Source organism: Meleagris gallopavo, chromosome 13 (genome assembly GCF_905368555.1).
Source record: "Meleagris gallopavo chromosome 13, MGAL_WU_HG_1.1, whole genome shotgun sequence".
Classification (NCBI taxonomy): Eukaryota; Metazoa; Chordata; class Aves; order Galliformes; family Phasianidae; genus Meleagris; species Meleagris gallopavo.
In genome coordinates this window covers 1,157,283-1,171,629 of record NC_139416.1, presented here as the reverse complement: position 1 = coordinate 1,171,629, position 14,347 = coordinate 1,157,283, and the positions used below count along the sequence as shown (strand labels likewise).

Here is a 14,347-nt window from a genome sequence, read left to right as displayed (position 1 = left end):
TTCCCTTATAGACTTCCCATACGACCCCACCCCGCAGGACCTCTTGGCTCTCCAGTTGTCTGCAGCAAGGAATTCAGCAACGTGTTTACCAGTTATGCAGCTCAGCTGACACCTGAATTTGCTGGTTTATTGGGCAGTTAATTACTGTCATGCTGACATCAACTTTAATGTGAGCGTGAGTTTGCAGAGAGCCTGGAATGACAACTCTGATGTGAGCAGTTGCTTTAATTTCAGTGGGCACTAATGTAAATGCCAGCAGTCATATTTTGAAGGCTGGATCTTGTAACTTATTGCTTGTCTGAGGTGAGTAAGGGAAAAGGCAGCATTGTGTGGTGACTTCTGTTTTCCCTGAAACAGAGGAGTCATATGAAAGATGAAGTCATTTTTGTGAAAATCTGTAGCCTAAAGCTAGCTCTAAACAACCTTTAAAGCATATAAGTGATGCAAACCCCCCTCTCTCAGGCATGCTTGCTTAGGAAACTGCTTTCAAACGGTCTGCTGGGGGTTTGCAGTTGCACAGGTTGGTTTTGGTGATACCCCTGGACCGTAACTGAGTGCATAGCTGAGCTGCTGTCCTGGCAACACAACAGAGGATTGCAGCCGTCATCTCCCTGTCTTTGCAGTAGACCCTGTGCTGTGTGTGCAGCCCCAGTGCTTGTGCACGGTGCCCTGTGCTTGCTTTTGGAATTAATACCTGCACTGGCTGAAATCCCTTAGCTGCTGATCCGCTCCTTCCTTCACAGTGACGACTTGAAGATGAGTTCCTGTTATTTCCCTCCAGTAGCTCCAGTTGCTGAAGTTTCTTTCCTCCTTATCCTGCAGCTGATCTGAACTCCCCCCCGTCCTCCTCTGTCTACCTGGCATCTGCAGGGCAGAGATAAGGAAAGATGTGGTGCCAAGGCTTAACGAGGCGTGAGGCTTTCAGCCGGATTCACAATGCCCACGTTACAGTAGGGTGGCCAAAACAACAACGCCAAGAAGTAAATGCCTTTTTTCATTTCCTGATGTGGTTTCTGATGATCAGAGTGGTCCGGAACATGAAATACCCATATAACAGGTGCTTTGAATTTACAGGAGCTGCCCTTCTCTTTTATTTTAGAGGACTTGGGCTGCGAGATTGAGAACCAAATTGCTAATTCAGAAAGACTCTGCCGAAGATGAAACTCTCTTGAAACACGATATTAGGCACTGCTGCAGCTCCCTTCCTGGTGTTTTACCTTCTAAAGATGAGAAACCAAAACCCTCCTGCGGTTTCCTACGCGAATTTGAGACGCATCTAGAAAACAAGACCTTTCTTTATTCCTTTTTATGTCTCGGATGCGATGGCATCTGTTACTGCAACCCTAACCGCAGTGGAGCAGGTGGTGAGCGTGTGCTGGGACAGCGGGGGCTGCTGGGGCCAGATCCCAGCTCAGTCCTGGGCCTCTGTGCCCTGTCAGGCTCAGGGCAGGCAAGGGAGCCTGGGCACAAAAGGGTTTGAATGGGTTCTGGCTAAAGCAGCTTGATGCTACAGCAGTTTTGTTTTATTGTGTCCTTGGAGCAGCAAGGAAATGGTTTCAAGGGAGTTCAAAGGGAAAAGGACTGCAACAGCAAGAGAGAGACATGAGGCAAGGCTTTTATTGACCTGGCCATAATGTGTGGCTGGTTGCAGTGGGGCAAGGCAGTGCCTCCAGCCCTGCTGCTGCCCTGCCGTGCACGTGGAAATCCGTCAGTTCGTCCCTATGGTGATGTGGTTGGATTCTCCTTCCCATTGCTGAATGGCAGGCAGCTGGGAGGGGGACTCAGGCTTCTGGCTGAGCTAAAGGCTTGAGGTGCTGGCTGTCATAGAAATGGATGTTGATACTGCCACAGGTAAGCACGCCAACAGGGCACCGAGGCATTTATTCCGGAGGAGATACACAAGAGATGTAATTAGGGCATCAGCCACACCAGAATATGCAGCAGAGAGGAAGCAGAGCTGTCTTTGCATCCTCCGAAGCTGGGAGGAGATGTGAAGTGAGACAGAGATCAGGCACAAAGAGAACTTTATGAGGCTGGAATAGACTGCAGATGTGTTCCTGGAGGTGGATAGGAGTTGTTGGTGCTAAAAGTGCTGTCATTGTTCTCAGGGGCAGTTTGGGTATAGGGCTGAGCCGTGTTTGGGGTGGGAAGATGGACAAGGTGGACATTCAAGGGGGTGTCCCCAGCTTTGTCATTGGTGACACTGTTAGGGTGGTGATGGGGAACAAACACCCCACTCACCAACCTGCCACTGACGTAGGTGTTGTGTCCTGTTTGTTATGTCTGGCTGTTAACTGTGTGTGTTGGCCAGGTCCTTTAGGAGATTACCTGAGCAGCCCTTGCCAAGCCGTGTGTAACTGGGTTACCTGCTGTGCTTTGGAGCTCAGAGCAGGTTCTTGTTCATGCTCTCATCCCTCCTGTGAAATCACTGCACTGGTTGTTCAGAACCCGGTTATCAGGTAACTTTGTCCTCCTGTGGCTCCAACGCATGAAGCTGGCTGTCAGCTCGCAGGGAAAGCAGGTGAAGCAGTGGAGCTGCTTCCTCTTGGCGAGCTAACAAGCCTCTACCAGTCATTCTACTGGAATTAAAAGTCATGAAATACAAGGTACTGCTGAATTATTGAATGAACGCATAGCAAACAGTGGCTTGCCTTCTGCAATGGCACTGAATGCGTTCCTGATGATCCCACTTCCTTCCCACAGGACTACTTCCACCAGCTCACCTGCATCACAGAGAGAGAGAAGTTTGTGGTGCCCATCCGAGCCATAGGAGCCCGAGCTATCCTGGACTTCCCCGACCAGCTCAACTTCTCAGTCTGCCCAGTCAAGCACAGCACCCAGAGAACTCTGCTGGTTCGCAACGTTGGCAACCGTGAGGCTCATTACCACATCAGCACCCGCAGGTAAAGGCTGCCAGGCTGTGCCTTCGAGGTGCTGCAGCCCTGAGGACAGCACTATGTGGCTGGGGAGCTTTGGGTTTGGTCTGACCCCCACGACCCAATGTTAGGTGGAATGAGCTCTAAAGTGGAGTTGAGCAGACTCTGACTTCAAACCAATGGTGATGGATGCCAGTGGGGGCAGGAGGGGCCTCAGTTAGCTCATGCATGGGATGGAGCCCAAGAGGAGCTCCCGGAAAGCCAGGCGAGCAGAGATCTGGGATTTCCTTCTCCCCCTCTGCTGCCTTCCTAAGGATGGACCAGGAAGTAGAATGGGAAAGAGCACGACATCCTTCGAGGGGGAAGGGGATGCTTCCTACCAAAAACCCCCTTTGCTGAAGCCTTGCAACAGGGGAAGAAAAGACAGAAATAGATGGACAGAGAAGTCAGTAAACAACTGAGTGAGTTCAAGGGTTGTGCTCTGCATTGAAGGAAGGCAGCCTTTGCATTGTGGAAAATGTGTAGGCAGGAACTTGTAAGTCACTACGGTTTTCCTCTGGGATTTCTAGGTCAAGCTGTCAGAATCTAAATAGAGACTGACTAGGTGTTTAGCATTTTTCAATACTCTTAGCAACTATTCTATCAACTGATACAGCATATATTGAGTTCTGCTTGCTATGGATATTAAAAGTTGAAGTTTGGCAATCAAACCCTTCAGTCCCAATTTGCCATAAAGAAATGGGAAATGTTAGAAAAGCTTTATCTCAAACTGCGCAAAAAAAGCAGAGCTCTGGGTAACTGGATTGTGTGCAAAGATCAAAAGCTGATATGATTTCTCTTGCCCGTTGAGGGCATCTGTCATCTCTTCCATTTCATTACAAACTTTTGAAAACCGGCTCCAAATTTCAAGCAGATGATTTGAATCTTTGAATACAGGCAGCATTTTATTCTAATTAAGAGTGGCACTCCCTTTCCTTCGGATTCCTTCTTCGCTGCTCAGAAGTTCCTGTGTTCCTGCCTTCTTTTTTTTGCTTTTGTTCAGTGAAATGTCACAAAGAATTCTTTAGTGGGGACCTCTAAAAAAGGCTGAGTTCTTCTAATGCCTGTCTGTCCCCCTCGTGCCATGGCATATATGCACAGATGAGTGGGAAACACGAGAAATACGGGGAGCGTGTGAGATGGAACTGGGATGATTTAGAATTGCCAGACAGCATGATGAGAATTTAGGCTGGAAGGAACCTCTTGGAGATCATCAAACAAACACCCTGCTTGGAAGAAGACCAGCTTCATAGTTTGATCAGGTTTGCAAGTAGCACGAAGGGCCTTTTTCTGTAGAGCTTCGAATGTCTTCAACACTAAAGGTTCCCTCACTTCCGTAGCCTCTCATGCCCATGTGCTGGGCATGGTTAGCAGGAAAGTAATGGGCTCTGGGCTGACACACCGAGGAGATGTGAGCCAGAGCTGCTCTGCAGGCTAATAGATCGTTAGCTGACAATTGTCTTTGAACAAATATATTTACACAGCCTTTCACAGAAGCCTTTCTCCTGCTAATGTTGGGGGATTAATTTCCCTGTTAGAGAGGGTAGAACAAAGGCTGCATCGTTATTAGAGAAGATTTAGTTGAATGTGTTGCTAGTTCTTCTGAATAACTTCCATAACAGCACGATGATTAATTATCATCGCAGCGCGTTTAGAATTGTGCCAGGAGCTTTGGAAATGAATGACTTATGTTCCCTGTCCTGGAGAGCTCAGTGTAAATATAAGATGCAGTAATCAAGAGTTATGCCATAGGTGCTCTGGGAGAGGAGTGCCAGCCTTACTGGCTTAAATTCAGGGCAATTTCAGTCTGTTCTTATTTGGAGGAGAATTTAAGCTGCTCAAGTTGAACGTGTTTAATTTTTACTGAATAAAGGAAGTTAATTCAGCTGCTCCCTGCTCAGAGGTCTCTCTTTCCATGGCATCTATCAGACTACACGGGCACATTTGGGCAACTGGTGAGCAAAGCACTCCCTTTGAGCTGTCTGGCATTGTCTTGCCTGTGTTCTTGCAAAGCTTGATAATAAATAACAACACTGTAAGCTTAGAAAGTTTCTCAGCCTCTCTTCATGGTTAAGGCACAATAATGGGTTTCTTCTCTGGTATTTAGGAATATAAATGTTATTCCACTACATTTAAGTTGAAAAAGGTGTTTGGAAGCAGATCATTGGCCATGCATATACACATGCATGTATATCATGGGCTATGAAGAACATGAGAAGATGTGAACATGGAGGACAGAAGCAGTGAAAGAGCAGAAAGATGGAGCTGTGAGCTGCTGATCCTGCACAGGACTTCTCAGCACTGAGAAATTGTCGTCCTCTTGAGCCTTGGATGCTTCCAAGATCCAACAGACCAGCTTGCTGGAACAGCTGCTTTGGCTGCTGTACTATTACTAAAATGAATATGTGCTGAGATGAGCTGAGCTTTGTGTTTTTCCTGCAAAGGGTCTTAATGGACAAGTGAGGCAATTCAACCGCCTGTAGATTTGACTGTTGTCTTTGGAGCAGCAGCCAGATTTTAATGCAATCAAACAGAAGGCTGAAAACTATTTTTTTTTCCCCACATCAAATTGCTCTTAAAATGCAGATTAAGGCACCAAGTAGGCTAAAGAGGAAACTTGTTTGGTTGTAGGAGGGGAGAGTGCCATGGGACTTGAAGTTGGAGCTCCTTGCACACTGCCTGACTGTAGGAGAAAAGGGGACGTGGAAACCTGAGGCGTGCGATTGACAGCTTTTCTCTAGCATCAGTCTCTTTCCAAAGGGCAGTAATAGATGAGATCTGGGTGGGTACCGTTGAGAAGACCTCTTCCAAATTGGTGTGGCTGAATAATGTGTGAGCTGAGGATCTGGCTGTGCTTGCAAGGCACCGTTGGGACATTACAGAGCAGGACCTGCAGAAGTTTTGATGTCGTACACCAAAGCAAACATCCAAACGGGCATCCTTTTAAAAAGGATGTCAGAAGAAAGCCAGCTATTAAAAAAGAAACCACAAAGCTTATCTTCTAAAAGATTTCCCGTCTTTTGGGAGGGTGGTGATTCATTAGAAGGGCAGATCTAGCAGGACCAGAATTATCTTTAAAGAACAGCTCACAATTAAATGACAATTAATGGATGAAAGGCCAAGGTTTAGGCTGCCAGCTTCCGTTCTTGGCAGTGGCTTTCACTTGGCTATTACAGTGCATCAGGGATGTCTCTTACCATTTCTTATCTGGGGGCTGCAGAGAACAGCTTAGCTGCCTTGACCGAAGTTTGGGGGAACTAAGTTTAGCTGTGGGGCTTTTGCATCTTTGTGTCCTGACGTAGTGAGGGGTGGTGGGAGGGCTTGGGGTAGGATGTGGAAGGTGCAGGGTTGCTCCATCCCAGCCAGTGCTGGAGAGGAGTGGGGAGATAGAGCAGGAGGTGGTACTGAGGTGTGGGGAATCCCCTTCATTAGCAGATCTTCTGAGCTGGAAGGGAAGAGTTTTCCTTTGCTACTCTGGAGGTCACACCCAAGCACCAGCTCTGTCCCAGGCAGCCTGGAGATGTTCGGGACCCATGGAGATGTGGCACTGAGGGACTTGGCATGGTGGGGGTGGGCTGGGGTTGGATTTGGGGATCTGAGAGGTCCTTTTCAGCCTTAACGATCCTATGATTGTATGACTTCTCAGCAATGCTGGTAACTGAATCCCTTCCCTAGCAGGCAGCTGCCATGAACAGGGCTTGAGGAGCTGGTCCCTGTGCTTTGGTGGAAGGAACAAACTGTGTCCTTGAGGAACCTTTTGGGGTGACTGGGAAGATCTTACTGGAGACATGAGAGCCTTCTGCTTAGCTGCAATGGGGTCAGCTCTGTCCTGGGAAGAGGCTGAGGTCTCCTGTCAGTGTGCGGATGCTATGGGCTCACTGCTGCTCCTGCTAGAGCCAGCAGCAATGCTCCAAGCATAATGGGAACAGGTCAGACCATTAATTGCTGCTATATCTCATTAATGAGCAGAAACTCCAGTAATTTTATCAGCTGTTGCTACTCAGATGAACAAAGTTCAGCTTGTGCATGTCTCCAGTTCTCATTATTTTTGTGTGCACTGCATTTCTCTAATCATGGTTAAAGCTCTGCAGAGCAAATTTTGGAGGTGATAATTTGTTGACCAGCAAAGTGCTGAACACAAAACTTCTGTCTTTCGAGTGGGGCTGTGCAAGAACCGTGAAGCCAAGTTGCCACACTTCATCTGGCTTCTCCCTTAGAGTGAAGGTAGAGTTCTACAGCTGGCAGCCAAGGGCTGTTTGCCTGGTGACACACCACAGTTTGGTAAACCCAAAGTGTACCAACATGTTTTAATAATTATTTTCAGCTCGTTGTATGGAATTTGAGCATTGGCAAAGGCTGCTCAGAGAGCTGGGAAAGTCACCATCCCTGGAGGTGGCCAAGAACCATGGAGATGGAGCACTGAGGGATGTGGTCAGTGGGCATGGTGGGGGTGGGTTGGTTCAGACTTGGTGATCCAAGAGGTTTTTTCCAACCTTAATGACTCTGTGGTTCTTTGAGTTTGTCTGGTGGGTCCAAGCAAACGGTTACCGAGCTTGGATTACAACCCAGAGTCACAGACTACATCAAACTTGTGAATACATGATACTGTTAAACCCCCACTGATATGCTCCTGTTCCTGATGCTTGATGGAATCCTTCAGGCTTAGAATGGCACGATCCTTTTGCTGCTGTCTTGTTTCTGTGGCTTCATTCTAATCTATGTTTGTGCACATACTTTTTCTGGTTGTTCCTTTTCTTAGAGCAGCTTTCATTGAGTGGCTGATATAACGTGCCCTTCCTTGGGTTAAAACAGGTTACTTTCAAAGTAAAAAGGCTGAATTCTGCAAATTAATGCATAATTATTCTCTGGTCTTCTAGGAAGACTTATTCCTCTGTCTGATTCTAGGCTGTAATCTCCTTGGAACAGGCCTTGCTTTGACATTTGCCTCTCTTGAGGTGAGGTTTGAAGGTGGCTGGGTAAGATAGACTTGAGGAAATTGGGGTCAGCTTTGCATGCAAAAAACAGTTTTGGGCTCTGCTGTTCAAAAACAGTTCTCTGATTGAGTTGCTAGCAGTCTGACTCCTGAGATGCTGCAGAGAGGAAGAGCTGGATGCAGAATATGGGGGAGAAGAGGTCACTTTGCACCATGTGGTCTTCTGAGGGCTGAGTCTCTTTAAAAGTGGGGGAAAGGAGCTGTGTCTGATCCTGTGTATTCTGTTCTTACTCTGCAGATGTGTTTTATCTGCTTGGTGAGGTGAAGCAGAATAGCCTTAGACCCTGGAAGGGATCGTTATCTCCAAAGCTACTGTAATATCTCTGATGCCTCTCTTTGCATTGCAGCCCTTTCTCTGTTGATCCTTCCATTGGGACCCTTGGGATTGGTGACACCATGCAAGTAACAGTGGAGTTCCACCCACTGAAGACTGGGGACCACTGCGGGTCCCTGGTGGTTCACTACGACACAGGTGAGTGCTGGGCAACGTGCAGTGCACATCTTCTGCTGCCTTCCAAACAGAATGACATGAGGTTTCCCCTGCAAGCAACTTCTGAACCTTTTTTTCTGAAATATCCAGATTCAGAGAAATCTGAATGTTTCGGTTTTTGGAGATGTTCAAGGTCAGGCTGGATTGGGCTCTGAGTGCTGATGGAGCTGTTGGTGTTCCTGTTCGTTGCAGAGGAGTTGGACTACGGAATCACCAAGGTTGGAAAAGACCTACAAGAGCATCCATTCCAATCGTCCACCTATCACCAACAGTTCTCACTAAATCATGTCCCTCATCACAGTGTCCAAACATTCCTTGAACACCACCACCTCCCTGGGCAGCCAGTTCTACTGCTTGACCACTCTTACAGAGAAGTAGTATTTCCTAACGTCCAGAATCTCCCCTGGCGCAGCTTGAAGCCACTAGATGACCTTTATGAGTCCCTTCCAACTCAAATGATTCTATGATTTCATTCTATGAAGTAATGGCGTGGGCTGAGTCTGTCCTTCTGTGTCCTGTCTCACTGTGTCCCGGTGCATCCCTGGGAGACCATGTCAACGTGCTCCCTATACACCACAGTGGTTCCATCATTCCTTTTCTTCCTAGCAGCTCGCTTCCCTCCCCAGACGGAGTGAAAGACAGCAGGACTTTCATGGTCTGCTCTGAAAACCCTGAGTTTTGTTCTTACAGGGCTGAAGCATGTTGGCCCCAAAGTGGTTGGTTGGTTGACCTGTCCCAGAGTGATGAAGTGTGTGCAGCTGCTTGCTGTGGGGTGGGTGACATCCCAGGGCCACGTGCCACCTACCTGGGGCTGAGCCCATGATCTCCCCTCTTAGCACGGCGCTACAGTTATTTTTAAGTAAACTACAGATCGAGGAGGTGAGCGAAGGAATAATAAAAAGATTATCTGCCTAGCTTGGCAGCATACAAACAAGTAAAATGCTGCAGAGTTGAAGTGAAACTGAAACATTTAATCAGTAATTCCCCAAAGCTGCTCATTGCAGGGGTGGTGCAGAGCTCCAGCCTCACGGTGGGGTGGGCTGATTTGGCCAGCACCACGACCTGCATACAGAAAGCAGCCGTGCTGCTCCTGCAGAGCTGTCACCAGACTTGGTTATGAAACAAGCACTAAGAGCAAAATAGCAGCTTAGGACGCTGGGAGGCACTTTGCTGGCATGGCTGTGTCTGTATTGACTTGCTGGCTTGTGAGTGGCGGTGGTTATCTGTGGGTCAGTTGGTTGATTTGTAGGATTGGGTGCATGCTGTGCAGTTTTTGCAGAGATTGGGTAATGCTTTTGTTAGAAATTTTTCAGAGAAGCGTGAAGGAAATGTATATGTAGTGAAAATCTGGCCTTGATGCTCTGCGTGTCCATACTGCTCCACGCCCCCCATTATGTGCGTCTGTATGCATGAAGTCCCAGCCCACACTGAAATGGAGGGGGCTTGAGGTGTTCTGGGCTGCTGCACGTCCCTGTTTGTCACCTTGACATCAGGTTGGTGGTGTGAGAAAGAGCTGATGAACCCGGCCTGGTAAGCCTTTCTGCTGGGAAGGGTCCTGCATGTGGCACCACAAAGTGTCTGGCTGTTGCCTTGGGTCCTCCTGGATGACTCCCAGCCCACACTATGTGGATATGGGAAAACAAAATCAGTGGATTTGAAACCAGACTCAACCAAGCCCATATGTGTAAAGCTTAGTTATTCTTTTAGCTCTCAAGCAGTTCTCAAGTGAGATGCCCAGGATGCATATGAACAGGGTAGCATGAGATCAGTGAGAGGATGCTCAGGCTATGGAACGCATGACGGGTTCCCAGAGCTGTGACAGAGGTGGAAAACTGATTCACCAGTCTCATGGAACCAAGGAATGATCTCTATGTCAGATGCTTTATTGCGGTGACCAGAGATGGGCTGGCTGTAGAAAGGAGGTGCTGGAGAAGCACTGGGAAGTGTGGAAGGAGAAGCCCTTCTCTTCACCCTGCAGTCCTGCCTCCCGTTGGACTCCAAGAAGCACTGCAGTATGACACAAGGGGTGATCTCTGAGCTGTGGGACCCCATTCTGGGTTTCTGCTTGGCTGTTTGTAGCACCTGTGAGCCTTGGAGGACTTGTGCAGCTCTGAAATGACTCTGTACTACTGTTCTTTTGTTTTGTTTTTTTTTTTTCCCATTGGCCACCGCATCCCTTGGGATCCTTTTGTCAGCACAGGAAGCTTCAGTAATTAGCAAAGCCCCACTGAGCTTGTGCAGAGCTGACAGACACTACATACTGAGATGCTTTTATTGCTGTCAGTGATAAAAGTAATTTGCAGATCATTTTTCCTTCCTTTGTGAGACTGTGATGCCTGAGGCCAGGATGTTTGAGGGGAGAGATCAGAGGTGGTGAATTTTAGGAGACATATCCAAGCAGAGCCAGCCCTCAAGCAAGAATGTCTGCTCTGTTACTGTCCTTCCTGCTCGTGGTGCAGAGCTCCAGCAAGCAGCTCCTTGGGATGAGGTGCAGGCTGGCAGTCCTTGAGCAAGAGCCCTATCCTAAAGCAGATCTCAGCTTGTTTGCTAAGGGCCAGACCCGGGCTCACCGTGCTCCTTGGGCTCTGCATGCTCAGAGCAAAGAGGGGAGAGCTCAGCTCCTTGAGCAATTGCAACAAGGGCAGGTGGAAGGTGCCAGCAGCATCTGCCTGCAGCTCTGCAGCTGTCAACCAGATTGGGTGAGTTTTTGCTGTGTTGGGTTGTTGTGGCCTGTGGGTTTTCCCATTGCAAGTAGATGAAGTGACACACAGATTGGCCTCTGGAGCCCCGTGTGCTAGCTGCCAGCTTGTGGGAAAAAATGGGTGTTTCATCTCAAATGGGAGCTATGAGATCAGAGGGAAAATTAAAGGCGTGTTTAACCATAACAAATTAAGAAGCTGATGTGGAGCTCTTCAGTCACCCATGGAGTGACAGCACCATGGAACTGGACACGGTGTGATAGAGACATTGGGGTCTGGTGGGGATGGCGGGTGGCTGCAGAGAGTGTATCAGTGGTGTTGTAGAGGCCGTGTCCCATCATCGATGGGCAAGGAGGAGCTGTCAGCTGCAGTTGTTCTGCTCCTGCATGGGTGGGGGATGTGAGCCAGGAATTCCACCACTTTGGGATGCTGAATCCCTTTGTCCAGCACCAGTTTTACCAGTGCTGGTAAATGCACAACGAGGGCTTTGTGGTGTGCTGGTGATGGCTGTAACCATGCAGGAAACTTGTTGAATCTCAACATGCTTTCTTTTAATTGCTGCTTGAGGCTAAACAAGTGAATGGGTCTGCCAGCACCCCTGAATCACAGCTACCAGCAGGGATAAAGCATCAGGTAACAGCACTGCCCTGCTGTCATCTCCATCTGTGTTCACGTAGGCTTTGGAGGGGTCAACTGCCTCTCTACAGCTGTTTTCTTCCCTTAAGAGCCTCCTTTCCACCAAGGGTCTTGTCATTCATCTTGGAATTGCAATCGGTGGCTTCCGGGAACTTGTTTGAGAATGAAATGAAAATCCTATTGATTCAGTCAGCAGAGCAAACCTTTGCCTTTCTCTTTTTTTTTTCCACCCACTGATTGATGCGAACAGGCAGTAGGGTTTAGCTGAAGCTCAGCCCTTGCTGTGCTTCGCATTCCTGACATCACTCAAGGCAGAACGCTCTCATTTGTCCTAACTGCAGCCAGGATGGAGCAGGCGTGCTTTTCTTCCCTGAGCAAACTCGCTGCTTCTTACAAGAACTTAGTTTTGGTCCCTTGAAAAGTTCCTTTGTCCTCGGAAGGGGTTGGGATCTGCCCAGCATTGATCTAGCCATGCAGGTTCATGCAGACCAGGAGTTGTGATCATCTTGGGTAACACACAGAGGGGAAAAACGTGGGGACCGTGGGCTGCTGGGTGAAAAAGCTGGTGGTGCATGGCGTGCTTTCCTTCCTCCACCGCTGAGAATTCCCAGCACTTTGCCTAGTTCCTGCCTGATTTATAGCCTTGCCTGCCTGGGAGGTAGGTGAGCAGAGGGAGGTGATTTTTGGAAGCAAATGAGGTGTAAAGTTAACGTAGCTCTGTGTTGATAGTGGCAGCGCTGCACCAGACCGAGGGCTGGTAACTGATATCCCATACAGCTGCACGGTTATGGGCTTTTATAGCTCAGATCAATGAGAGTGAGGGGGTCTAATTTCTCCCCAGAGTGCTTATTTATGTTGAAACAGCTAACAAATGGTTCTTGTCGTCGTTCCCCTTTTCTAGAACTGCTCTCAGTAATGACTTTTTTATACTGATTCAGATAAGGGTGTCCTACCTCCCACAAACCTTTGCCCCTCATGAGGGCCTTGCGAGTGGGGACAGATGGTCCCTTCTTGGCAGGAGAAGGGCTACCAACATTTATGCTGCATCTGTACTCAAACACCCCCACACAAATCCCTGCTATTGCAACCAGGGTGTTGTGCCAAGGCAAGCACAGCTTCCTAGGCTTGGTGCAGGGAGATGGACTAGGAAATGGCCTCAAGTTGCCCCAGAGGAGGTTCAGGTTGAATGTTAGGAGCAATTTCTGCTCCAAAAGAGCAGTGCTGCAGTGGCACAGCTGACCAGGGATGGGGGGGTATCACTGTCCCTGGAGGTGTCGCAGAGCTGTAGGGATGTGGCACTGAGGGATGTGGGCACACTGGGCTGGGCTGGGGTTGGATTTGGTGGTCTTAGAGGTCCTTTCCAACTTCAGTGCAAGAGGAGCCTGTTTTGCTCAATGGAGAGGTCACAACTGCCACGTTGGCCATTGCCAAGCAGTCATTGCTTTCTGTCTGCCCCCATTTCTGTCTCAGGGCTGCTTGCGTTTGGGGCAGAACCCTCTTGTTGCCGTGGGCTGGCTGGAAGGAACAGCAATATGCTGTCCATGTGACAGGAGCAGGAGAATTATTTATCCCAGATCAATCCAGAGCTACAATAACACCTTCTGAGCAAAGAGCTTGGCTTTATTTTTCTTGTGTTTCTGGTGATATATTGGCAGGATCTGTCTCCTTGGCTGTGTTTATAGCAGAGATGAGAGCAAGACAACCTTCTGACAAGCTGAGTGAATGAAAATAAACTTGCTTTCTGTGCTACCCAGCTATTCCAGGGTTGGCTTGGGCTCCCCTAGAAGAGGTGAGGGGATGCAGCAGAATATTTGTCTTGTTTCCAGCTTCCTTAATAGAGCAGTGATCAACAAAGGGGAAAGTGCCAGCTGTGATTGGTAGGAAAGCATTCTTCATAAAACCCTAAATTTGTTTTGAAATCTTGTTTAAGAATTCCCTCATCCATTCATTGAGATGTACTTCCAGGCTAAACAAAACTTGTCGTTCTATTTCAGAGCAATTTGTGCTTCTCTGGAAACTATTCCCTCTTGCAGTATGCAGCTCATGTAGTATGAAGAGAATTCTGAAAGGTGCTCTGGCTTTTCTAAATCTCCCCTTTTTTAACTCTTTCCTGCAGAAATAGGGCCCAGGGAGGATGGCCCACTACTAGATTCCTCTCTTGAGATTACAAAAGCTTACGGTGTGTGAAGATGCCTGCGCCTGCAGTCGTGCAGATGAATGCTGGAATAAAAGAGCAGTGTTTCAGTGTGCATATTTCAGAAGTGCACAACCCAGAGCATCTGCTGTAAGGGTGCATAAACCCAACTCTCGGCTTCCATTTCAGGCATTGCTTTGTTGAGGTTGCAGAAGATGAGCTGTCTTGTTCTTTCTGTCGAAAGTGTATCCAAAGCGTGCAAGGAGGAGGGAACTGACAGCCTGGAATAAGGCAGTGTTGTGTAAATAATGGTAGGGCCAGTAAGTCTGGGTCCAGGGGATGTTACAGTAGAGCAGAGTGGCTTGTCCCCAAGAGCAGCAGCAGGGGATGCTGGGCAGAGCATGGAAGTGTGCATATGCCATGTTCCCCCGCGGCCCTGGGGCTGGCAGTTCTCAGGGCTGGAGGCTTTAGTCTCATCTT

At 48.4% G+C, this 14,347-nt stretch overlaps 1 protein-coding gene across 14 annotated transcripts in view; it reads left to right on the top strand.

Moving 5' to 3' along the window:
* Positions 1-14,347, top strand: part of HYDIN (HYDIN axonemal central pair apparatus protein) — a 115,382-nt gene that overhangs the window by 19,729 nt on the left and 81,306 nt on the right. For all 14 annotated transcript variants that reach the window (XR_014886160.1, XM_085235077.1, XM_085235076.1 and 11 more), the window contains 2 exons: positions 2,704-2,903; positions 8,256-8,380. Coding sequence is in view for 13 of the 14 variants with exons in the window: in XM_085235077.1 (XP_085091203.1) it covers positions 2,704-2,903; positions 8,256-8,380 (325 nt within the window). In the remaining variant the exon portion in view is untranslated. The remainder of the gene's footprint in view (positions 1-2,703; positions 2,904-8,255; positions 8,381-14,347) is intronic.